The sequence below is a fragment of the Dendropsophus ebraccatus genome, chromosome 3, assembly GCF_027789765.1.
Source record: "Dendropsophus ebraccatus isolate aDenEbr1 chromosome 3, aDenEbr1.pat, whole genome shotgun sequence".
NCBI lineage: Eukaryota > Metazoa > Chordata > Amphibia > Anura > Hylidae > Dendropsophus > Dendropsophus ebraccatus.
Genome location: NC_091456.1, coordinates 38,393,517 through 38,420,354, shown reverse-complemented (window position 1 = coordinate 38,420,354; position 26,838 = coordinate 38,393,517). Strand labels below are relative to the sequence as shown.

The window sequence follows — 26,838 nt, the reverse complement described above, 5'->3', positions numbered from 1 at the left end:
AGTATAAAATGGCTAACGCTACCCCCACAATATTACCCCAGTACCCAATGCCACCAGATTACTAGGAAGAGCCGGGTGCCATTAGTCCCGGAGCATCAAATTTGGCTCTCCTGGACTGGGCGGTAGCCGGGGGGTGTTTAGTGTTAGCCATTTTATCACTAACGCTAACCCCCCCACTTAGGGTACTATTACACGGAACGATAATCGGACCTATCCGGTCGATTATCGTTCCATGTCATAAAGACAATGATCATCGGCTGATCGTTGATGCAGGTTCTGACCTATAATTGTCGGGCGCCGACCGCGCACCGATACGTGTAATAGCGGTGCGTGGCCGACGATATACAAAGAGGAATACATACCTATGCAGGCTGCAGGGCTAATCTTCCTCTGTGCTTCTCCCTGGGTCCCGTGCATCAGGGCGGCCTGTGTCAGCTGACAGGCCGCTCAGCCAATCACAGGCCGGGACCGCAGTGGCCAGTGATTGGCTGAGCGGCCTGTCAGCTGAGACAGGCTGCTCTGAAGCTGGAGTGCGCGGGACTCGGTGAGAAGCACAGAGGAAGAGGAGCCCTGTAGCCTGGATAGGTAATGTATACAGTTAAAACAAGGGCTACAAGGACATCAGTAACAATGTCCTCGCTGCCCATGTTAAACAATTATGGGGCTGTGTAATGGTTATTATCGGGCTCCCATCGGCCCGTGTAATACCACCCTTAGTAATGGATGCTGTCTATCAGACAGCTTCCACTACTAAGCCTGTGATGTAAATAAAAAAACACAAGACACAATTGATATTTTTTTATTTAAAAACACCCCTAAACCCCTCATTGACCTTTTTAAAAAGAAAAAAAAAAAGGATCATCGACGTAGTCCACAGAATCCAATGTAATCCTCTGGGTACCGTTATCTGAAAACAAAAAGAAAGAGACGCACAAAAAAGGCAGGAGTAGAACACCCATCATTGTGACTGGTGTTCTACTGCTTACAGTAGCGGCATCTTTACAGATAGCTGCTTACTGTCCGGCACCTAAGGGGTTAAGTATGGATGCATGGTATCCACACTCAACCCTCTGGGGGCCAGACACTTCAAACTGCACCCATACCAGCAAGGAAGGGGGTTAAGTGCCCCCCTGGGCTGGGTGCAGTGTAAGATACAGGCACAGGGGAGAGAAAGCAGCATCTTCAGGACACAGCCTGGTTAATAGCCTTAACCCCTGCCTCACTGGTCCAGGCTGCAAGTAAATCTATAAGTGCTGCATACTTACGGAATCGGGCCGCCGCGCTGATTCCATTTTCAGATCTGCTGCTCCATTCCCGAGTTCCGACCTTCTCTGTATACTGGTGTCAGGTCTGACCCATCAACATACAGAGAAAGTCGTAACTTGAGAACGGAGCTGCGGATCTGAGAATGGTAATGTCCAAATCCCATACTGTAAAGAGACCTGCTGACGTCACAAGGTCACATGACTTCCTCAATTCACGTGACTGTACAGCAGGCGAGGCTTATTCAGTTTAGCCTGGCTGGTCTACACGGCTGCCACGAGTTTGCGTCTCCAATTGTGCCACTGCACGTCCGTTCTACAGGAAATTGTTATGGGGGGGGGGGGTGGACAACAGTAAATATGATGGTTTCACTAACAGGTGGAAGGAGGAACAATGGTGGGTGCAGTATATGGGGGAGGGGGTGCAAGGAGGCACAATGGTGGGATGCAGTAGTACATGGGGGAGGGGGTGCAGTACAGTATAATGGTGGGTGCAGTAGTACATGGGGGAGGGGGTGCAGTACAGTATAATGGTGGGTGCAGTAGTACATGGGGGAGGGGGTGCAAGGAGGCACAATGGTGGGTGCAGTAGTATGTGGGGGAGGGGGTGCACCCATCATTATGCCTCCATGCACCACATCCACCATGTACTACTTTACCCACCATTATACTGTACTGCACCCCCTCCCCCATGTACTACTGCACCCACCATTATGCTGTACTGCACCCCCTCCCCCATGTACTACTGCACCCACCATTATGCTGTACTGCACCCCCTCCCCCATATACTACTGCACCCACCATTATGCTGTACTGCACCCCTCCCCATGTACTACTGCACCCACCATTATACTGTACTGCACCCCCTCCCCCATGTACTACTGCACCCACCATTATACTGTACTGCACCCCCTCCCCATGTACTACTGCACCCAGGGCCGCCATCAGGAATTTCGGGGCCCCATACAACCAAAGTGTCTGGGCCCCCCACATTAATAAAAAAAAAAAAAAATAGTGTGTTCGCCCCACGCCTTGCTGGGAGGTATAATTTGGTTCAGATCAATTCTAGAGAACTGGCTCATATACCCCATTTTCCCCAGTGGCTTAAAATGTAACCTCTGTTATACAGTTATAGAATTGTAGAAATTAAATGTGAACAAGGTGCAATTCAAATAGACACTTACTTGTATAGCTGCCTCTTGTGCTCTGTATGCAATGCATTATATTCACCCTTGCAACGTACAATTTATAGCGTGTCTACAAGCCCAGCGGGGCTCATTATGATGGAGACTAAAACTTATACAAGAGTGGGGTAGGGGTTCCCCTGTATTCAGAATGCTGTTGAGTACTAGGCAATGCCCCGTTTGGGGTTATTGAATTTCGAGGGTCTGGGGGGCTGTTTGATTTGTATATGTTCACCAATATCCCCCCCCCCCCCCCGGTATGCTCACTAACATAGAATATGTTGATAAGGCTAATATAATGAGGCTGTTCCATGTTAGTGAGCATATACAAATCACCCCCCCCCCAGGCAGACTAGTTTAGCTCACCCAAGCCAGTGATAGCGAATACATGGCGGTGAGAACGCTTTCTAGGAGATCCTGTTTGTGCAGCAGAGGTGTCTTTATCCTGCTCTGCATAGACCCTCGAAATTCAATAATCCCAGATGGGGCATTGCCTAGCACTCAACAGCATTCTGAATACAGGGGAACCCCTACCCCACTCTTGTATAAGTTTTAGTCTCCATCATAATGAGCCCCGCTGGGCTTGTAGACACGCTATAAATTGTACGTTGCAAGGGTGAGTATAATGCACTGCATACAGAGCACAAGAGGCAGCTATACAAGTAAGTGTCTATTTGAATTGCACCTTGTTCACATTTAATTTCTACAATTTTATAACTGTATAACAGAGGTTACATTTTAAGCCACTGGGGAAAATGGGGTATATGAGCCAGTTCTCTAGAATTGATCTCACACACAGACACCAGCACACATGTATACAGACACCAGCACACATGTATACAGACACCAGCACACATGTATACACACATACAGGCACCAGCACACATGTATACAGACACCAGCACACCAGGGCACGATGAAGTTTGAACTTCTGCAACCTGGAGAAATCACCTGATATCACCTGCATAGTATGTAACACCACATAACACAGTGGTATCTCTGAGTACAGATAATGTAGTAGATTTCACCTGCAGTCCTATGTAACAGCACAGATAACACAGTGATATCTCTGAGTATAGATCATGTAGTAGATGTCACCTGCAGTCCTGTGTAACAGCACAGATAACACAGTGATATCCCTCTGAGTACAGATAATGTAGATGTCACCTGCAGTCCTATGTAACACCACAGATAACACAGTGATATCTCTGAGTACAGATAATGTAGTAGTCACCTGCAGTCCTATGTAACACCACAGATAACACAGTGATATCTCTGAGTACAGATAATGTAGTAGCTGTCACCTCGGGGCGCCCCTACTAAATGATGTTCTACAAAATAAGAAAAGTGTCATACAGGGACTCACAGGTGACGTCTTCTTTGATCTGAGGCGTCACTTTCCCTTTTCCTCTCCATCCGGCCCAGACCTCCATGATGAGTCCTTCCAGATACGTTTCATCCCCTTAGAACCTGCGAGACAAACAATTTAGGCTCCGCACATTTCTAGCAACTTCCTTTCCTTTCTCCCCCCTGTAGGCTCCCATAGTAACTGCGCTGTGTGGGATGCCCCCTGTATGTAGGATCCCCTGCTGTGCCCCCTGTATGTAGGATTCCCAGCTGTGCCCCCATGAGCTAATAATGCCCCTAGAGGTGGCCCCCATGAACTAATAATGCCCCCAGAGGTACCCCCATGCACTAATAATGCCCCCAGAGGTGCCCCCATGAACTAATAATGCCCCCAGAGGTGCCCCCATATACTAATAATGCCCCCAGAGGTGCCCCCATGAGCTAATAATGCCCCCAGAGGTGCCCCCATGAGCTAATAATGCCCCCAGAGGTGCCCCCATACACTAATAATGCCCCCAGAGGTGCCCCCATACACTAATAATGCCCCCAGAGGTGCCCCCATACACTAATAATGCCCCCAGAGGTGCCCCCATAAACTAATAATGCCCCCAGAGGTGCCCCCATATACTAATAATGCCCCCAGAGGTGCCCCCATATACTAATAATGCCCCCAGAGGTGCCCCCATATACTAATAATGCCCCCAGAGGTGCCCCCATATACTAATAATGCCCCCAGAGGTGCCCCCATATACTAATAATGCCCCCAGAGGTGCCCCCATGAACTAATAATGCCCCCAGAGGTGCCCCCCATATACTAATAATGCCCCCAGAAGTGCCCCCATACACTAATAATGCCCCCAGAGGTGCCCCCATACACTAATAATGCCCCCAGAGGTGCCCCCATACACCAATAATGCCCCCAGAGGTGCCCCCATACACCAATAATGCCCCCAGAGGTGCCCCCATACACTAATAATGCCCCCAGAGGTGCCCCCATGAGCTAATAATGCCCCCAGAGGTGCCCCCATATACTAATAATGCCCCCAGAGGTGCCCCCATACACTAATAATGCCCCCAGAGGTGCCCCCATACACTAATGCCCCCATACACTAATAACGCCCCCAGAGGTGCCCCTAAAAAAAACAAACATCCTACTCACCTAATCCGTGCTGTGCAGGCAGCAACTCTTCCTCCTCCTCTTCGGGCTCCATTTTGCGAGCCGCAGGGACGGGACTTCCGGCAGACGTGATGACGTCACATCATCACGCCTGCCGGAGGGGCACATGATCACGGCCCGGCCTCCCATAGGCTGCTGGTATGAAGTGCCGGCAGCCTATGGGAGAGAATACAGGAGGAGGACGCTGACAGGTCCTTCTCCTGTATTCTGATCGCTTTAATGTTCCGAATGTTCCGAACATTAAAGCGGTCATTGCATCCCGAGAAGCTGCGTGGCCGCAGCTTCTCGGGATGCTCAAAAACAGGTGGCAAGGGGGGCCGTGCGGGCCCCCCTAGCGTAGCGGTTGGGGGGCGGCGGCCGGCGGGCCTGCCGGGCCCCCCCCCGTGTCTCTTAGGGTCCGGGCCCCATACGGCAGTACCAGATGTACTACTGCACCCACCATTATGCTGTACTGCACCCCTCCCCCCATGTACTACTGCACCCACCATTATACTGTACTGCACCCCTCCCCATGTACTACTGCACCCACCATTATACTGTACTGCACCCCTCCCCATGTACTACTGCACCCACCATTATACTGTACTGCTGTGCCCCCTCCCTCATGTACTACTGCACCCACCATTATACTGTACTGCACCCCTCCCCCATGTACTACTGCACCCACCATTATACTGTACTGCACCCCCTCCCCCATATACTGCACCCACCATTATACTGTACTGCTGTGCCCCCTCCCTCATGTACTACTGCACCCACCATTATACTGTACTGCACCCCTCCCCATGTACTACTGCTCCCACCATTATGCTGTACTGCACCCCCTCCCCATGTACTACTGCACCCACCATTATGCTGTACTGCACCCCTCCCCATGTACTACTGCACCCACCATTATACTGTACTGCACCCCTCCCCATGTACTACTGCACCCACCATTATACTGTACTGCTGTGCCCCCTCCCTCATGTACTACTGCACCCACCATTATACTGTACTGCACCCCTCCCCCATGTACTACTGCACCCACCATTATACTGTACTGCACCCCTCCCTCATGTACTACTGCACCCACCATTATACTGTACTGCACCCCCTCCCCCCCATGTACTACTGCACCCACCATTATACTGTACTGCACCCCTCCCCCATGTACTACTGCACCCACCATTATACTGTACTGCACCCCTCCCTCATGTACTACTGCACCCACCATTGTGCTGTACTGCACCCCTTCCCATGTACTACTGCACCCACCATTATATACTTACTGTTGTGTCCCCCCCCTAACAATTACCTGTGGAAAGGACCTGCAGAGAGAAGCAAACTTGTGGCAGTCGTGTAGACCAGCCAGGCTAAACTGAATAAGCCACACCTGCTGTACAGTCACATGGCTTGAGGAAGTCATGTGACCTTGTGATGTCAGCAGGTCCTTTTACAGTATGGGATTTAGACATTACCTTAGTCAGCGTGCGGAATACACGTGTAAACGAGTTCCGGAGAGGTCTGTACCGTGAAGAAGCGATGGGAGGCCTGGAAAAGAAGAAGGTGAGCGGGTCCTTGTATACTGTCAGCAGTATGGTGGGGGCCGGAGATGTTATGTACATCCAGGTCCGGGCTGTGCGAAGGTGACAGGCCGCTGGCGTCATCTTTGCTCTGCTCGGCGTGAGGGGAGGAATGGACAGCAGCATAGAAGAGCTGACACTGTCCCCCCCTCACACACGGTCCACCTCGCCCACTGTCCCAATGGGGACAGCCTGACCGCCTCCATGATGGGGCTTCCATTGCTTAGATCTGCTGGAGGTGATTGTTACCTGTTCTGGTGGAATCCACATATAGACATATGGGAAGTGAAGACTATCCTTCTGCCTGGTTCTCTGAGTGGTGGAGGGTAGCATGTTAAAGGAAAAGTCTGGACAAAATAAAAAAAAAACTGGAAGAAAATAAAGAATCAATACTTACCTGCCCCTGTCACCAAGTCCCCAACTGCCGCTGGGCTCCAGTGTCATCCAAACCCGGCAGGAAGGACCCGCTCAGCCAGTCAGTGACTGCAGCAGTGTCCCACCCCAGTCACTGACTGACTGAGCTGATTCCTGAGCCAGGTCGTGATATGGCAGGGGTCTGAGAGTGGTCGTGCTGCGGGAGCATGGGGACAGGTAAGTATTGATTCTTTAATATGTTCCTGCATCCCTCTGTCTACTCTGTATTTTTTTTTTTTTTGGCTGGGCTTCTCCTTTAAAGTGACTGTACCACCAGCCCCTCCATGGCGTGACTCCATTAGAATCAATGGAACCCAATCATAGAGGGGCAGGGGTTTCCTCCCACTAAGGGTGGGTTGGCCCGCCTCCAGTGCTTCTGGCTGAGCCTGGTGGTACAGTTACTTTAAAGGGGTACTCCAGCGTGGGGGCTATTTTTAGATGTGGCTGCAAAAAAGAATGTCCACTCCCCTCCCCGTTTCCAGCGGCGGGTTCTGCATCGTGGCGCTCTGGTGCCCGGTTCCCGGCCACTTCCCGGTGTCTGACGCCGCCCGAGACGTGATGTCTCAGGTCCGCTCAGCCACTCAGTGAAGGAGGCGGGATCTGTTTCAAGTCCACTCAGATCCCGTCTCCTTCACTTAGTGGCTGAGCGGCCCTGAGACGTCACGTCTCAGACCTGCGTCAGACACCTGGAAGCAGCCGGGCACCGGAGGGCCGCGATGCAGGACCCGCCGCTGGAACCGGGGAGGTGAGTGGACGTCTTTTTTTTTTTTTTTTTTTTTTTTTCAACCACCTCCTCCCCGGCCACATCTAAAAATAGCCCCCACGCTGGAGTACCCCTTTAAAGGGCTTATCCAGTGCTACAAAAACATGGCTATTTTCTTTCAGAGACAACACGACTCTTGTCTCCAGTTCAGGTGCGGTTTGCAATTAAGGTCCATTCACTTCAATGGAACTGAGCAGCAAACCCCCCCCCCAAGCTGGAGACTAGAGTGGTGCTGTATCTGGAAGAAAGTGGCCTTGTTTTTGTAGCGCTGGATAACCCCTTAAGTATCTAGGTTACATAGGGAATTGTTTTAGTAGATCCAGCAATGTGTCATAAAATATCCGTTCAGGACTCCATGATATGAACATGCAGTGAGACCATAATGCATGCTGTTCCCCCTTCTTATCTAATGGGAGTTGCGTGCAATACAGCCTGTTCATATACGTGGAGTCCAGAAGTTTTGGATGAACATAGAACTGTGCCGCTGATGCTGACAGGTACACTTTAAGAAGGTTGAAAATGAGACAAGTTCTTCAGGTTCAACCAATTACCCTACTGTGTTAATCCAAAAGAAGGCAAGAACCCTCATGAGACAGATGCCAATAGGACATATTCATTGAATCAGCCATGACAATATCATGTGGTAGTGAGTTCCATAGTCTCACTGCTCTTACAGTAAAGAATCCCTGTCTGTGCTGGCAGTGAAACCTTCTTTCCTCTGGTCATGGTTACAGGCCTAGGTGTGAAAATTGTCCATTCATATATTTGTATATTGCAATCAGATTTCCCTTTGTCAGAAAGTTTTGTCCCTGGCTATGACACTCTATAATTCGTATATATATATATTCAGTATCTAATCCATTTCTTTTCTCTTTCAGTATGAGAGCGGTTCAGCCACCAACTACATCACAAGAAATAAGGCGCGAAAGAAGCTGCAGTTGAGCCTGCCAGATTTTAGGTATATATAAATTACGTGTACACGAATTAATGTGACCTCTGGCTTCAGTTTTTCTGTCCCTACTCCGTCTGTATTGTGTACAATAAATCCTCAAAAATCTCCGATGTGGTTTGTAATACATGGACTTAAAGCAAACCAGTCAGCGCATTTGTGCTGATTGGGTTCCCAGAACGGCTGCACAGACCTCTGGTGGTATTGGGGGATCTAGGCTCCGTGGGCCTGCTAATGGTCCTCCTTGCCTGTCACTCACCCTGCAGAGCGTGCTGACAGGACAGACAGTCGTGACCAGTCACAGCCTAGATGACTAGTCACGGCTTTCCCCCTGCCTTGCACGCCGGATTAAAATGCATTTTACCACAGAGCCCAGACCCCCGACACCACCAGAGAGCTGTCTGTGAGGTGCGTGCAGTTGTTCTTGGAGCCCAATCAGCACAAATGTGATAATTGGTTCCCTTTAAGGCCCTTTTACACGGGCCAATTATCGCCAAGGAGTTTTGCTAGAATTGCTCCTTTGGCTGATAAGTAGAGATGAGCGAACCGGGTTCGGGCTCGAGTCCATCCGAACCTGATCGTTCGGCATTTGATTAGCGGGGGCTGCTGAACTTGGATAAAGCCCTAAGGTTGTCTGGAAAACATGGATACAGCCAATGACTATATCCATGTTTTCCACATAGCCTTAGGGCTTTATCCAACTTCAGCAGCCCCTGCTAATCAAATGCCGAAAGTTCGGGTTCGGATGAACTCGAGCATGCTTAAGGTTCGCTCATCTCTACTGATAAGCGTCCGGCATAAAAGTGTCAGCGATCAGCCATGAAACAGGAAAACAATTTATCCTTATCGGCCACACATCTCGCTGTGTAAACAGGATGAGAGACCGTTACCGATACATTTGAATGGCCGCACAAAGAATACAGTAATTGTTCATTCAGTCTGGCCGCACGATTAATCGCGCCTTCTAAAGCATGGCAAATGAGCGCCCAGCTCGCTCACTTGCGTCCTTGCATATCATGCCATGTAAAATGGCCCTAACCCTGTTCTATGGTCTGTGTTATTGCTTTACTGGTTTTGTTTTATGGTATGGACCCTAGGGATGTCACAATACCAGAATTTTGAGTTCAATACCGATTCCATATTTTTTATTTTGGTGCTCAATACCATTTCGATACTTAAAGGGGTAATCCCCCCAAGAGCTAAAAAAATGAAATACTCCCAAACCTAGATAGTCTTAGTCACCAAGTCCCCATGAGAATTTTGAGCCATCTCCCGTCTTTCTAGCTGCTTCCGTTCCATAGTTACAAGTTTTAAAAAAAGCTGAACTATATCCAACATGGCGCCAACCAGAGAACTATATCTCCCATCATGCAATGCTTATGTGTGATTGGTCCATGATGAAGAAGAGCTGATATCCACAAGGTATAGCAGAGTTGAGTGAGTTGCATTGCAGAGTTGAGTGAGTTGCATTGCAGAGTTGAGTGAGTTGCATTGCAGAGTTGAGTTTGTGATATAGCAGAGCCGAGTGGGCGACGTAGCAGAGCCGAGTGATTGAAAGTTTCATATCTGGAAGCAGATGGCAGAGACTGGCACAGTTTCACAAGAGGTCAATCCTAGGGTCAGCAGCATCAAAGTCAGCAGTCAAAGTCCCATGCTGGGGTTGGTTGCTGGCGCTGCTGGTGAGTCCTGGGGCGGGGGCTGTGCCGAGGGGAGTGGGTGCCGCCCCTGCTGGGTCCCGGGGGGTGGGGTTGAGCGGGTGCCGCCGCAAGCTGGTGATTCCCGGGAGGAGGAGGGGTGGGATGTGAGTGGGTGGTGCTGCTGCTGCTTATTCCAGGGGGAATAAGCCCCGCAGCCCCGGCATTCCCGCTGCCACCCCCCTCATCATCAGCCCCGGCATCTCCACCCGCCCTCACCGCTGGTGTTAGCTGCACTTGGGTCCCCGGGGGGGAGCGGGTGTCGCCGCCGCTTCTGCTTATTGAGGAGGGGGGGGGGGGGTCCCGCAGTCCAGATACCTCTGCCCCATCAGCCCCGGCATCTCTGGCCGCCGCCGCCCCCATTACCAGCCCCGGCATCTCCGCCGGCACCCCTCCAGCTGAGTCCCGGGGGGAGGGATCATGTGGTGAGCGGGTGCCGCCGCCGTTGCCGCTGGCTCCCGGGGGGTGGAGGCGGGTGTCGCCGCGGCTGCTGCTGAGTCCTGGAAGGTGGGGTGGGGGGTTTCGGGTGTGTGAGCGGGTGCCGCCGCTGGGTCCGAGGGGGATTTGAGGCGGGTGCCGCTGGAGCCGCTGCTGGTGAGTTCTGGGGGGGAACGGGTGCCGCCGCGGCTGCTGCTGAGTCTCGGGGAGGGAGGTTTGGTGTCGCCGCTGCTGGTGAGTCCTGGGGAGGGGGGGGGGGCACCGATCACCGGGATTGTTTGCGGGGGCACAGGTGAGCTCAGAGGTGGGGGGGGGCAGAAAGGTGACCTGGGGGGAGGGAGTCAGGAGGCACTGATCAGCAGCTGTCAGTGTCCTCACTCACTTCAGTGGACACTGAAGAGACTGAGGATACGTGATGCCGTCTTGGAGGGTCGGGGCAGGAGCAGGGAGCCGTGTCGGAGTGGACTGAGAGCTGATGATTCTATGCAATCTGTGGGGGTGGGGGCACCTAGATCACAGCAAAACTGTGCAGAATCCATAATAACTTTATATTCGAAAAGTGGAAAGCCACGGGTGGGCAACGTATTAATGCAAAAAAAAATTGGGGGGGGAATACCCCTTTAATAAAGTGTGAAAAAAGCGCTTAAAATACAAATATAATGACCCCCCCCCCAGGCCGTGGATATGATGCCTCCATGTACCATGTTTTTATTTGTGACTTTTTGATCACTTTTTTGTTACGTTTTATAGTTCGGACAATTACGCATGCAATGATGCCAAATGTTTGTTGTGTTTTTTATATTTTTAGTTTTTGAACAAAAGTAAAAGGCTAGGATTATTAGAACTTTTGTTATGAATTTTTTTTCAACCTTTTTTTTACGCTTTTTAATTCCCCTGTACCTCCCAGCCTACCTCCTTGTGCACTACACCTCCCAGCCTACCTCCTTGTGCACTATACCTCCCAGCCTACCTCCTTGTGCACTACACCTCCCAGCCTACCTCCTTGTGCACTACACCTCCCACCCTACCTCCTTGTGCACTACACCTCCCACCCTACCTCCTTGTGCACTACAACTCCCAGCCTACCTCCTTGTGCACTACAACGGCTAACTACCGTGTAGAGTGTACAGTGGGGCTACAGTGTAGGGTCATACTGTGTGGACAAGAACACCTACCCCCATAGCCCTAGCCTTTTTTTTTTTTTTTTTTACACGAAAAAATAAACAATATAAGACCCCGTATTATGTGAGAGAAACATAAAAGATTAAAAGATGAAAACTTGGTATAAAAATATATATTTATTAATAATTCAGTAAATTTCAAAAGTTTTGTGAGGATGAGTGGTCGGCTACTGATGGTCTGCTCTCTGGATGAGTGTTCATGAGAGTCTCAGCTGTTAGGGCTCGTTCACACTATGGAATTGGCACCGAATCCTGCCTTCTGTCTGTTTGAATGGAAGGGCTCGCGCGCCTTTGGCTTTGGCTGTCCAGGCATGATGGGAATTGTAGTTTTGCAACAGCTGGAGGGCTTGAGTTTGACACCTGTGTTTAAAGATGGTCTCCTCTCTGTTGGAGTCTTCAGGAGCCTCAGATGATATAGATGGTCTCCTCTCTGTTGGAGTCTTCAGGAGCCTCAGATGATATAGATGGTCTCCTCTCTGTTGGAGTCTTCAGGAGCCTCAGATGATATAGATGGTCTCCTCTCTGTTGGAGTCTTCAGGAGCCTCAGATGATATAGATGGTCTCCTCTCTGTTGGAGTCTTCAGGAGCCTCAGATGATATAGATGGTCTCCTCTGTTGGAGTCTTCAGGAGCCTCAGATGTTATAGAGGTTATTGGGAAACTGCAAAGAAATCAGAGAAATAAATGAGTGAGGAAATGAATATTTTGTCTTTGCACATTTGTAGAACAGTCAGAGATGAGATGGTTGTCACTGTCAGGCTCTTACCTCTAGATGAGTCCCAATAGATGTTGTATGTAGGCTGATCCTCCATCTGTACCTGGAGGCTTCAGTCCACCTCCATATCCTCCACTGCCGACAGGTGGGTTTTGGAAACCTTTCTCCTCTTGATGGAAACATCCAGCATCTCCACGTCGTCGGGGAACTGCCGTCCTCCAACCTCCATGGGCTCGCAGATGTCCTTATATGCCCTCTTCAGAATGCGAGCTGGTCTTGCTGGTGGGGCAGGGTGGGATGGGGCAAGGGGTGGGGCAGGGTTTGGTGGTGGGGCAGGGTTTGGTGGTGGGGCACGGTTTGGTGGTGGGGCAGGGTGGGATGGGGCAAGGGGTGGGGCAGGGTGGGATGGGGCACGGTTTGGTGGTGGGGCAGGGTGGGATGGGGCAGGGTTTGGGGGTGGGGCAGGGTTTTGTGGCTGGGCCACAGTGACCCGAGTATTCTTACGAGATCGGTTTCTCTTGCCGAGTGTCATCCTGAGAGACTCCTACGCTCCTACTCCTACTCCAGAGTTAGCCTGGACTAACACTGCTGTCAGGGTGCAGCTTGGTTTTATTGTCACAACCAGGTTCTATTGTGACATCATCCTCATACGTGTCATGATGACATCACAAGCAGTGGGTGTGGCTAGAGCACACAGAGATGAATACTATGGGGAAGATTTATCAAACATGGTGTAAAGTGAAACTGGCTCAGTTGCCCTTAGCAACCAATCAGATTCCACCTTTCATTCCTCACAGACTCTTTGGAAAATGAAAGGTGGAATCTGATTGGTTGCTAGGGGCAACTGAGCCTGTTTCACCTTACACCATGTTTGATAAATCTCCCCCTATATGTACCTGCACTGGACTTCTACAATATAACATTACAGCATTTGTTTTCTGCTCCATTTTTAGTCCCATTAGTAAATAATAGTAATAATCAGTGTTTTCTCTGCCTGGTGGTGCAGGATGGGGTCTATAGAGGGGCTTTATTTAGGGTAATAATTTATCAGGAATACACCCCTTCCCCAGGTTGGATGCAGATGACATTATGCTTTATGGTACATGCTGAGTGTTGTCCTAACCTGACGGCTCCATCGTGAAGGAGCTCCCAATGTATCTGTTAGATGACTCCTATGTTCTGGATGGTAGATGCCACTGTTAGGCGTCTCACCACCCCCACCCCCAGCATATATTTACATGGAAGCTGTAACATAGTGTGACAGTGTAACTGTCATGTATATCCTATGGAGGGGGAGGAAATGACAGTTACTTAACCCCTTCATTACTCTGCTCCCTACTGAGGCCGCGTTCACACAGGGGATTTTTTCATTAAACAATGGCCGTTGTGGCAGATTGCAAAAACGCCAGTTGTTTAATGCCGCTGTGGATTAAATTGCATGGAATCACGGCCATAGTTTATACACTATGGCCGTTGTTCTCTGCAGCCGCACAAAATAATTGACATGTCTATTGTGTTCAGTCAATAGCGGCCGCACAACATAGCCTGTGTACATAATGTAAAGTGCAGCTCCCGGACGTACTTTACATTGTTCTCTGTGGCCAATTGGAGCGTGGACACACCCGAATGTGCCCTCATTCCAATTCAAATGAAGTGATCGGCCGGGTGATCGTCTCAGACTGAGCCAACAGCCATTTATTTGCAATGTGTGAACATGAATATAAAAGAGGCGTATCACAAATTAAAATATCAATTTATTATAACCAGCAAAGAAGGAATAAAAACGCCACAAAACATACATACCACCCCAATCCAATACTTGACTGGAGTGTACTCGGGTCTCTTGACCCACATTACTTGGACACTGGTTTGCAGAAAAATGAAACTTAAAAAATAAAATCAATTGCCAAAAAGTCTGAACACTTTAGATTCATTTTGTCTGTAGTTTTATTTTTTTGGAGACTGAAAAGTGAGTGTCCATATACTGTGTGCACATGGTCTTATGGCAGATTCACTCACTGCAGAAATATTGCGGTAAATCCTGCACCTCTGAATTACACACAGTGGCGGTCAGCGCGTCCTGTCTCGTGGAATAGTAGTCCTGCTTTCCAGTTACTCAGATTTTTTTTAGATAGGTCTGATGCGACTTTTCCAGGAAGTCTGAGCACCTATAAAGCGGAGCTACTAATGGCCGCCACTGCAGACCTGGCTCTTTCACGTGACCATATTTACCTGCACAATTTAATACAGACGCAGGTCTCGGTCTGACCTTATTTCTGATGACCTGAGCTGATGGGGGGAAATCCACATGGGACTGATTTGTGCAGGTAATACCTCCAGCAGATTCCGGTTGAAGGCAGGTAGAAAAGATGTCACAGGTCTGGACAGTGTCCATAGAAATGTAGTGATGTAACTCGGCCCTTCTGGTGGTGACGCCTTGTCTCTCACAAAGGACGTGCAGTCACAAAAAAAGCATGTAAAGTAGAGATTAGCGAATTTACAGTAATAACGAAGCAATCGTGGGCTGCAGTCATTAGCAGTGGGGCCACTCCATATGCAGCACACTCCTGTTGTATATGGAGGGGTGAAATGCCGCTGTCAGGTTTGACAGCGGCATGTACACTGTAAAATAGCCGGCACTAGCAGTCGTTATGTGCGGGCTATTTGAATTTGGTGCCGCCGGGAGCTGACAGTGCGCGGGGTAAGAAGGTGACACGAGGGGGCAGCACAGAGAACATGGCTGGCGCTCAGCTAGCCGCCGACCGTGTTCTCTGTGCTATACTTTAAGCTGCACTATTATGCAGCTTAAAGGGAACCTGTCACCCGGCATTGCGGCGCAGAGCCCGTCCGACCCCATGGTGCAGCCCCTTTACCCTTTCCTGCAAGTCTCCCTCCTGGACCCGGCCCCGGGACAGAGATATCGGCGCCCAATGCTGAGCGCGCGCGCTGTATGCTAATCAGTAGAGATGAGTCCGATGCCCATAGAAAATGAATAGAGCAGTCATTCTCTATGGGCATCTGACTCATCTCTGCAGGGCGTGCGCACCGATTCCGACAGGGATATCTTAGTCCCGAGACTGGTTCCTGGAGGGGGACTTGGAGAAAAGGGTAAGTATCCGGGGCTGCAGTATCCGGGGCTGCATCGGGGGTCGGGCAGGCTATGCGCCCGCATCCTTGGTGGCAGGTTCCCTTTAACATAAAGTATCGAATACCAGGAAATCCTGGTACCGAACCTTTTTTTTTTTTTTTTTGCCCGAAATATGGATAGTAGCATTGATACTTCGGTGCATCTCTAATGTTCACACATGCACGTATTCTATAGACTGCTTTGTTGCAGATCTGTAGCTGAAAATCTGCACGTGTGAACATGGCCTTGCATTCACACTGCCCGAATCTGCTGCAGATATCGGTGTAGATGCCCTATTACCCAGAGATCATCTGCCCTATGAGGCAGTTATCTCCCTGTGTAATAAAAGCAGCGATCAGCAGATGAGCAAGCAAACGCACACTCATTAAAGGTAACCTGTCACCCCCCCGTGCCGGTGTGAAGGCCGCCCGACCCCCGCTAGAGACCCTTATACTTACCCCATCTCGCCAAGTCCTGTTCCTGGAGCCAGTCCCGGGACGGAGAAATCCTTGTCTGAAGCCCAGCGCACGCGCTGCTGAGATGAGTCCAATGCCCATAGAGAATGAATGGAGCCATCATTCTCTATGGGCATCAGACTCATCTATGCAGCACGCGTTCCGGGCTTCCGACAAGGATATCTCCGTCCCGTGACCGGTTCCAGGAGCAGGACTTGGCGAGAATGGGTAAGTATAAGGGTCTCTAGCGGGGGGACGGGCGGCCTTCACCCCGGCACGGGGGGTGACAGGTTCTCTTTAGCTCATCAGTTTCTTTCAGTAGGTTAAAAAATAACCTTCTGTCAGTCAAACATCTTTGAGTATTACGAGACGCGTGGCCGACAGCTGATTAGAGCAAAATTCTGTGCAGCCTTGGCTGTGCGACTATCGAGCCAGCAGATCAGTGCAGATTAGCACTGGCTTACAGCCCAGGTCGGGCCGTGTAATGCGGCCGTTACTAATTAACTGAACACAGCATAAAATCTGCAGCTTCATATGCGACATCAATTCTGCTGCAGATCCTGTACATGGGAATGGACCCTAAAAGTATATACGTATATAGTTTTTATCATTTATTATTTTTTTATCATTATTTAAACCAGTGAGATCTCTTCCTATTTCTTTAGACGTCTCTGCATCCTGAAAGGAATCTATCCTCATGAACCCAAACACAAGAAAAAAGTCAACAAGGGATCTACAGCGCCCCGGACCTTTTATCTATTGAAGGACATCAAGTTTCTTCTGCATGAACCTATTGTGGGAAAGTTCAGAGAGTACAAGGTATGTCTTCCAGTCTGTTAGGCTTTCACAGTCCAGCGATTTCACTGACTGTATTACTATAGAGAACTGCACAACACAGATTCTAAACTTTTATTTAAAAAAAAACTGTCTGCTTTCCTCTAGCGTGTTGGCTGTGCTATTTGTTGCCAAACATGTAACTAACTTATCTGATAACATAAAGCTGAGCTATGTAATGCTGACAATCTACCTATAAAAGTCCGCTGTAGCTAAAGTTGGTGGTAGGCTGGATTCACACTACATTGTGCATCCGTTTCAATCCGTTTTTCCATTGACTTCCATTGTAAAAAAAAAAACGGATCAAAACGGATCCGCTTTTTTAACGCACACAAAAGTAGTGTCAGCTACGTTTTTGCGTCCGTCAAAAAAAAAAATGCTGCGTATCGTTACGTGTGAAGCTACCCTTATTACTTGTCAACCACCACATTTGTCATGTGTATGGTGACGTGAAAGTATAAGGCTGGGTTCACACTGCGTTTTTGCAATCCGTTTTTTGCAAACGTCGTGTGAACCCAACCTTAGACGGAATGACCAGCAGTTTGAGCGAGCAGATCAATGCCCGCGTACAGGGACTATTAAATGCCAACAGAATTTAAAGGGAACCATTCACCCCCTGGCCCCAGGCAGAAACTGACATACAGTGACATAAAGGTCAATATACTTACCACATCGCTCCCGGTCCCGTCCCGGATCCCGTTGTTGACACGGAGAAATCGTCGATTCTTCTTCTCGCGCCCATTATGGTAATGAGCGCCGCCGGGTCCGAAGTCCAGCCTTCTCCCCGCCTCCGACACTTGATTGACGCCGGGTCCTCTTCCTCCTCGTCTTCTTTCTTCTCGCCGGATCCCGCGCAGGCGCCGTGACAGTCGTTTTCGGCGCATGCGCAGTTCACAATTGCAGCTGCTCCGCAGCTTCACTGTTTACTGCGCGTGCGCCGATTGTCTCGAACACGTATCCTGTTTACCGCGCAGGCGCAGAAGAGGTGATGAGACTATCGCAACGGCGCCTGCGCGGGAATTCGTCTGAAGACTGAAGACGTCAATCAAGTTCCAGGAGGCGTGGATGGGCGGACCTCATGAATCAGTTGGACTCGTCCGTCGTTCCCTATGGACGTTGGACTCATCTCAGCTCATTACCATAATGGGCGGGAGAAGAAGAATCGGCGATTTCTCTGTGTCAACAACGGGATCCGGGATGGGACCAGGAGCGATGTGGTAAGTATATTGACCTTTATGTCACTGTATGTCAGTTTCTGCCGGGGGCCACGGGGTGAATGGTTCCCTTTAAGCCCCCATTGACTTCTATAGGATTCCTCTTGCAGAATCCGTCCAAAGAATTGACATGTCAGTTCTTTGGCCCTGTTCACACTGAGCAAGAACGGCCGAATTCTGCGGCGGAGCTCTGCGACGCGGAATCCCGCCATGCTCAGTGTCCTGCTTTGAGTGAATGAGAGGGCGCCTCCGCTGCTGCCGCTCTCTGCTCAAAGAAGTGACATGTTATTTCTTTGAGCGAAGAGCAGAGGCAGCGGACATTACCATAATGGGCGGGAGAAGAAGAATCGGCGATTTCTCCGTGTCAACAACGAGATCCGGGATGGGACCGGGAGCGATATGGTAAGTATATTGACCTTTATGTAACTGTTTGTCTGTTTCTAACGGGGGCCACGGGTGAATGGTTCCCTTTAATCACATGGGCAAATATCTGCCTGATTTTACATGTAATCTTTCTGTGTAGGGCCTTTACAGCAGGATAGGCACAGATTTAGGGTACAGATCATTTGGGCAAATATTTGAACTTTAGTAGATGTCTTACTGAGGAGCTCTTTAAATTGTTTACATGAAACACAAGAATTAGGGGCTGTCATTACAGTACCACGAAAATTCAAACACCTCCCCCGCTCCCGGCATCATATTGATACATCATGCGGCACAAGGAAAAAATCCACTACAGGGCTTCCATGTCTTTGTTGTCCGTGTTTTACAAAGCGTGAGAATAAGCCCCAAGTTTGTTACAGAGAGAGCACTTTCCTAATTTCTTGAGTTTTTCTCTATTTAAAAATTTTTATATTCAAAGTTTACCTATATTATGAAGATTATACTTTGTAGTTTGTGATGCATATTATGTTTCATGGGAACCAAAGGTTAAGATCCTTTTTAATTTTTACCCTTCTCTTCCTGTTAGGTATTTGTGCGTCGTCTGCGTAAAGCATATGGAAAACAGGAATGGGATTCTGTAGACCGGATTAGAGACAACAAACCAACATACAAACTTGACCACATTATCAAGGAGAGGTATGATCTTTGCTTCACTAGATATTAATGCCTGACATATAGGATGAATGGAGGGGAGTCTTACCTGTCTGATAACATATAGGCTGTTTATTCAGGATGAATTGGTCCCAGCCAATTGGCACACAGCAAACACATGTGATTCATTGCAAGTTACAACAATTTTTTAAACATGGATTTTAATTAAAGGTTTTTGTCACTTACAAAATAGAAACCATACATAATTTAGGACGTGAAGTGAAGAGCAGTGAAGTGACACATATTTTTTTTTTTTCTTGTCTTGTTTTGGTGACATTACAGCCAAATATTAGTCACAGTATACTTCACGTTTTCTGTTATAAACTATAGTGTGTGTGCTTTGACTTAAGCCCCATGTTGTGGTTATATTTGCAGGTACCCCACCTTTATTGATGCTCTCCGTGACCTGGATGATGCTCTGTCGATGTGCTTTCTTTTTGCTACCTTTCGACGTACTGGAAAGTGTCACGTTCAGACCATACAGCTTTGCCGCCGCCTTAGTATAGAATTCCTTAATTATGTTGTGGCTCCTCGTTCTCTACGGAAGGTGAGTTTATTTTTAGAAAAGGTCAGCTAGTGTTAGGGCCCTATTCCACAGTAACGATAATCGGCCGAATTGGCCCCATTTGGCCCGATTCGGCCGATTATCGTTCGGTGAAATAGTGAAAACGATCAGCCGATAATCGTGTCATTGGCTGATCGTTCATTTAGGGCCAGACCTAAAATCATCGTTCCCCCACCGCGCATCGCTACGGTTGAATAGCGGTGCGCGGCGGGCGACCGACTATTTCAGAAGTGCAGCATCATACATTACCTGCAGGTCTTCTTCTCTGCGCTGTCTTCCTCCCCGGGTTTCGCGCGCTCTATCCTCCGAATGGCCGGTCAGCTGACAGAGCGCTCAGCCAATCACAGGCCGGGACCGCCATGGACTGTGATTGGCTGAGTGTGGCCTGTCAGCTGACCGGCCATTCGGAAGATAGAGCGCGCGGGACCCGGGGATGAAGACAGCGCAGAGAAGAAGACCTGCAGGTAATGTATTCTGCTGCAAGGACATCGGTAACGATTGTCTTTGCAGCCCTCGCTCAACGATCATCGGGCCGTGGAAAAAGCCCAGTAAACGAGCGGCGATCTAGCAGATCGCCGCTCGTTTACATCGTTGATCGGGCCCTCCTCGGCCCGTGGAATAGGACCCTTAGATGTGAATCTACCTCTGCACTCTTCTAAATCTGTAGTCATCAGAAATTCTGCATCATTCTCCTGATATATTGTATGCTAAAGAAGTACTCCAGTGAAAATAGCTTTTAAATCAACTGGTGTCAAAAAATTATACAGATTTGTGAATTCTCAAGCCTTCCAGTACTTATCAACTGCTGTATGTCCTGCAGGAAGTGGAGTTGTCTTCCAGACTGACACATGCTTGATGCTGCCACCTCTGTGTGAGACAGGAACTGTCCAGAGCAGTAGCAAATCCTCATAAAAAACCTCTTCTGCCCTGGACAGTTCCTGTCACAGACAGGTGTCAGCAGAGAGCACTGTGTCAGACTGGAGAGAATACCCCACTTCCTGCAGGACTTACAGCTGCTGATAAGTCCTGGAGAATTGAGAATTTTTAATAGAAGTAAATTACAAATCTCTGGCACCTTCTGGCATCAGTTGATTTGAAAGATTATTTTTGTTTGCGAACTACCCCTTTAAGCCTCTGCCAGTCCACTTAAGTGGGCTGTGTAAACATGTGTTCTATGTATTTTTTAAAGGGATTGTCTGAGGGGGAGGATGTGGTGTTTAATTATTAAGCTATACTTAACTGTCCTGACGCCCTTCACTAATGGGGAATGGGGCTAACCCACATCCAAAACCTAGAGAGGTTGTCCATAAACATAAACTGCTTCTAATTACTGACTTCGGCTGTTCAGCTGAGGCCCGTCATTTAACCCTTTAAATGCTGCAATCGCTGCATTTACTGTAAATAGATAACTGACAAGTGCCGCACCTTTTAGGTGTCTGAAAGGCTCCTTCATAACTTGATTGTGGGTTAATCACTAGGTACTATGGCAGCTGGAGGCCTTATCTAGACCTCCGTACCTGCCGCAGTGGCTAATAGAATTTGCTTAGGCAGATTTTACTACCATGTTTTCCCGAAAATAAGACATTCTCCTAAAATAAATAAATTAATTCATTTGCTGGAAAGAAGAAAATGGTTACATAGTCCTTCCGCCCTCCCCCCCCCCCCCCCCATGCTTTTCTGGGAGGAGGATCAAGGCTGGATGTGTAAAAACAAACACATTGCAAATAAGTTATCAGATGAACTTGTTAAGAATAATAATAAATAGTTTTGGAGGAGCATTTACAGTGTAGTACCCAAATACGACCACTTGATGGCAGCAGTTCCAGAATTTACTTGATTTTGCTTTTGAGAGATGCACAGCACTATCGGGAACACCATCCTAACTACAGATGCACTATACAAAATGAGTGGGGTTTAAATTCACTTTATATTAATATTTAAACTTTATATTTGCTGTGGCTGTGATGACGGAGTTATCATGGAGTAGAAAAACATAGCTACATTCGTCCAAAAACAGCGCCACACATGTCCTCAGTTTGTGCGTGGTATTGCAGCTCAGTACATTGAGGTGAATGCAGCTGAGTTGAGGAGCAGGTCTGGCTCTATATTCAGGGGGTTGACATAATAGCCCCAGTACAGTGAGGACATTCGCTGCAGAGCTGTGTGTCGCTTATTAGTTCTTTCTGTAACACTGAGTGTCTGCTTACATTTTCTCCTTAGGTTTTCTTGTCCATCAAAGGAATTTATTACCAGGCAGAAATCCTAGGACAGACGGTGACATGGATTACTCCATACGCTTTTTCCCATGATGTAAGTTACGAGTGTATTTCTTATCTTATGTGCTCCGTGTTTTATTAAATGTGCTCACTGCCAGGCCAAAGGATTGTGTTACACAGTGAAGAAGGCTGAACTGGAGCCAAAATAAATCTTTATTCTGGTAGAAATGAGCATATGTATTAGTCAGTATATTCGCTTTAAGCTTTTCACATAGATAGAACAGCGCCTATGCAGGGAAGCTGATTGCGACGCTGTTCTATTTCCAGGCACTGGCCCGGGTTGAAGCTCTGGAGGCGGGCCCGCCCGCCCCTCTATGACGTGGCTCCATTAGAATCCAGTGCTTCACCCCCGGCCGGTGCCCCGGAATAGAACAGCGCCATACGTGACTGGGAACCAAGCAGCGGTTCAAAAAAAAAGGACTGTGGCACCGGCTTCCCTGTGCCTGCGCCGTTCTAACCATGTGCAAAAGTTAAAGCGAATGTACTGATGGTACATTTGCTTTAAACTAGTCCTATATCAAATCTCCTATCCCATAAAGTAATGGCATACCCTAGCAACATGCCATTACATTATCAGGGTTGTGGAGTGGGAATTGGAGCTGGGTTTGGCTGGAGTCTGACTGTTCCTCATTAATATATTTATGTTCTATCAGTATGAGGACCATAAAAACCCTTTCTCACATACATTTAGATCCACAGGATCCTAACAGTTTTAGGTCTGGGACTTTTTTGAAAGGGTCAAGCATTTCCCGAGCAGAAGTGGACTACAATAAAATGGTGACCGCAAAGCCGTGCATGAAAGGGGTTATCCAGCGCTACAAAAACATGGCCACTTTTCCCCCTACTGTTGTCTCCAGTTCAGGTGCGGTTTGCACTAAAGATCCATTTACTTCAATGGAACTGAGTTTCAAAACCCCACCCAATCTGGAGACAAGAGAGGGGGATAAGTGGCCATGTTTTTGCAGCGTTGGATAACCCCTTGAAAGACTGAATCTACCAGACCAGGGATCCCTAATATAAGAAAAAAAGCCAAAGTATTAGGTAGTAAGAAAAAATTAATCTGAGCATGAGCAAACCATCAAGGTGAGGCGTATGATTGGATGTGATGTCAAACCACTCAAATAGTTCAGTGGGTGGAGTGAAAAACTTGCACATACTCTTAATGCTTGACGAGTGTTATGACATGTATGGATTCACAGATCCATCCAAGTCCATAGATTCTCTGAGCAGGTACAGGCAGAAACGAATGGTCAGTGTTCAGCCTAGTATTGCTGCCCATTCGGTGGGGGTCTTAGCAACTGGACGCCCACTGATAAAAAATTCTGACGTATCTGACATTTTTTTTTTCAAACGTTTGGTGGCCTTTAAAAGGGTACTTCAGCGAAAATCTTTTTCTTTCAAATCAACTGGTTTCAGAAAGTTTTATATAGAGTTGTAATTTACTCCTATTAAAAAATGTCACCATACTTATCAGCTGCTGTATGTCCTGTAGGAAGTCATGTATTCTCTCCAGTCTGACACAGTGCTCTCTGCTGCCACGTCTGTCAGTGACAGGAACTGTCCAGAGTTGTAGCAAATTCCCATAGAAAACCCTCTCGTGCTCTGGACAGTTCCTGTCTCTGACACAGCAGAGAGCATTGTGTGAGACCAGAAAGAATACACCACTTACTGCAGGACATACAGCAGCTGATAACTATGGGAAGACTGACGAGTTTTAAATAGAAGTAAATTACAGATCTAGATAACTTACTGAAATCAGTTGATTTGAAAGAAAAATACCCCTTTAAGTTGTACCTTATATAGCCTATAGACAAAATGGAGTGTGGACACACTTGTAGCATGGCAGTAGACATTGCAAGATCTTTTTTTTTTTTTTTTATTCTCAGCGCAATTCTCTCTGCATTGGGGAATCTTTTATCACAGAGTATTGAAAGGCGCCAGTGTAAGTCATCGGTGAGAAATGTCGACCTGGTTGCTCCACTAAGATTTGCTGCCTATGGGTAAGAACCTCTACGCTAAATATAACAAAAATGTGACATGTGCGGATTGACATTACTCTGTAGTCACAGGGAATTGGAGAGAAAAAATCCAGTTTTACATGTACTAATATTTGTGCACCCTCCAGCTTGTGAAGGTAGTGAAGTATGTGCCAAATGAGTGTCTGAACAAGGTGCTAAAAAAAAAACCCATAGTAACTGTGAGCTCCTGGTTAAGGAACAAAGTAGATTGATAAACGGGATTGTGGGAGGTTGGGAAACAAGGCTGCGGTCTTCCAGAAAAAGCAGGACTCTGTCCCTAGGCTGGGTGTTTTATTACAGCTCAGCCTTTCTTTTGCTGCATAACAAGGCACGGCCTGTAGGCAAAAGTGGCGCTGTGGGAAAGAAGGCAGCCTTGTCATTCCAAGCCCAAGGAGAAATTTAGGCCCAAATTTATCAATCATTGACCATAGCAACCAATCACAGCTCGGCCTTCATTTTACCAGAGCAATATGAGAAATGAAAGCTGAGCTGTGATTGGTGGCCCGGGGCCAGATCAGACACAGGGGGGACGTTTATCAAGACTAGCATACTCGTATACCTGCGCCTGTCACTTGGGGAGCACAGAAATATATACCTGCTCTGCCATGATTTACACATGTTTGCAGGTGTATATCCTGATAAATTTGGTGCAGAAGGAGGCCAAGCTTATCAAGGCGTATACCAAAGAAAAGGCGCAGGTTTATGTGCAAACCATGTTGCTTGCACAAAAAACTGCGCCTTTTCTGTGGCCTACGCCAGCGATGCAGTTGATAAATGCGGCCTCTAAACAAGTAGTTTTAGGCAAACTAAAATCCAGAATAATTATTTGTGCCAACAGTTATGATACAGTTACACCTCAAAGTTATGATTGGTTAGGGTCTGAGGGGGAGATTTATGAAACTGGTGTGAAGTAGAATTGTCTTAGTTGCCCCTAGCAACCAATCAGATTCCACCTTTTCATTTTTCAAAGACTCTGTGAGGAATGAAAAGTGGAATCTGATTGGTTGCTAGGGGCAACTAATGGTGGGTTTACACAGACAGATTTATCTGACAGATCTTTGAAGCCCAAACTAGGAACAGACTATAAACAGGGATCAGGTCATAAAGGAAAGACTGGGATCTATCCTCTTTTCAAATACAGTCCTGGCTTTGGTTTTCAAAATCTGTCAGATAAATCTGTCTGTGTAAACGCACCCTTATGCTGGGTTTATACGAAGCGATAATTCGCCTGTAACGATTTCGAAGTAATTTTTTTTTTTATAACGATCAGCGTTTAGATGGAACGATATATCGTACAGAGAATTAGTTTTGCGATTGCTTAAGCCTATCTCGCACATAGGTAAAATCAGTGAATGACTGTTTACACGGAACGATCTGCGAATTTTTTACGCACGACGATTTAAGAACATGTTAAAAGATCAAAATGAACGATCTCTTGCTCGTCGTTCGATCGTTTGCCGCGTTTACACGTACGATTATCGTTCGAATTCGATCGTTATCGTGCAAATTCGCACGATAATCGCTCCGTGTAAGCCCAGCATTACGGTCCATTTACACAGAAAGATTACCTGACAGATTATCTGCCAAAGATTTGAAGCCAAAGCCAGGAACAGACTATAAACAGGGATCAGGTCATAAAGGAAAGTGAGATTTCTCCTCTTTTCAAATCGATTCCTGGCTTTGGCTTCATATCTTTGGCAGATAATCTTTCGGTGTAAATGGGCCCTAAGAATTATTCTGGATTTTCTGGCAACTAAGACAATTCTAATCTACACCAGTTTGATATATTTCCCCCTGAGTATCCATGCAGTGAGCCAGGGAGAGAAGTATCTCACTGTGCACTTCTCCCTGGTATTTTAAAGACCAATAAAAACTTTTGACAGGTCTCTGATTTGCTAAAATACTTTATTTCTTCTGTCTTCTAAATAAGGAGTAGGGAACCTTGGCTCTCCAGCTGTTGCAAAACTACAACTCCCATCATGCCTGGAGTGTAAGAGCTAAAGCTTTGGCTGTCCAGGCATGATGGGAGTTGTAGTTTTGCAACAGCTGGAGAGCCAAGGTTCCCTACCCCTGGATCTAAATGATCTGTTCTCTCCCACAGGCTTTTCTTCACTGGGCCGCTGTCTCACTATTTCTACTTGTTTCTGGAGCAGTGGGTCCCATCCTCTCTGCCTCTGGCCGGACTACGTCGCCTTCTCCTTGACCGGTTGATCATTGCTCCTGCTTTCTTGCTTCTCTTCTTTATTGTGATGAATTTTTTTGAAGTGAGTGTTTCCTACTTGACTTTTCCATATTTGCTCATCCCCCACTAAGACCTTTGTATTACAAATGGAGTGTTTATTGATAACCTACCATATTATACTATATAGCATACAAATCTTTTTACTATATGACATGTATGTTATACAAGTATGTCCGTTGAATGACACTGTGAAGGCTTATAGCCCAATCTGTAGCTTAGAGCTCTTGCGGGTGTTTGAAAAATTTCCATGGTGGAATTGAGACATTGCACACGTGATGGGTCAATAAAACAAGTCTTTGCCTTATGATATTGGCCTGTGGTGCA

At 47.7% G+C, this 26,838-nt stretch overlaps 1 protein-coding gene across 1 annotated transcript; it reads left to right on the top strand.

Moving 5' to 3' along the window:
- The first annotated feature begins 6,405 nt into the window (after window positions 1–6,405).
- On the top strand, window positions 6,406–26,461 carry LOC138785487 (pescadillo homolog). The gene is made up of 8 exons (XM_069961489.1): window positions 6,406–6,518; window positions 8,591–8,670; window positions 16,936–17,089; window positions 19,289–19,398; window positions 19,789–19,960; window positions 22,199–22,288; window positions 24,141–24,254; window positions 26,374–26,461. The coding sequence occupies exons 1-7, from the start codon at window positions 6,495–6,497 to the stop codon at window positions 24,183–24,185; spliced, it is 675 nt and encodes a 224-aa protein (XP_069817590.1). The 5' UTR covers window positions 6,406–6,494; the 3' UTR covers window positions 24,186–24,254; window positions 26,374–26,461.
- The last annotated feature ends 377 nt before the right edge of the window (window positions 26,462–26,838 follow it).

Bases quoted from the DNA above. Each gene is read 5' to 3' on its own strand.
- LOC138785487 (XM_069961489.1), top strand. From the start codon at position 6,495: ATGGGAGGCCTGGAAAAGAAGAAG. The intron at 8,671-16,935 runs GTATATATAAAT...CTATTTCTTTAG, and splicing joins TTGAGCCTGCCAGATTTTAG to ACGTCTCTGCATCCTGAAAG. The intron at 17,090-19,288 runs GTATGTCTTCCA...TCTTCCTGTTAG, and splicing joins GAAAGTTCAGAGAGTACAAG to GTATTTGTGCGTCGTCTGCG.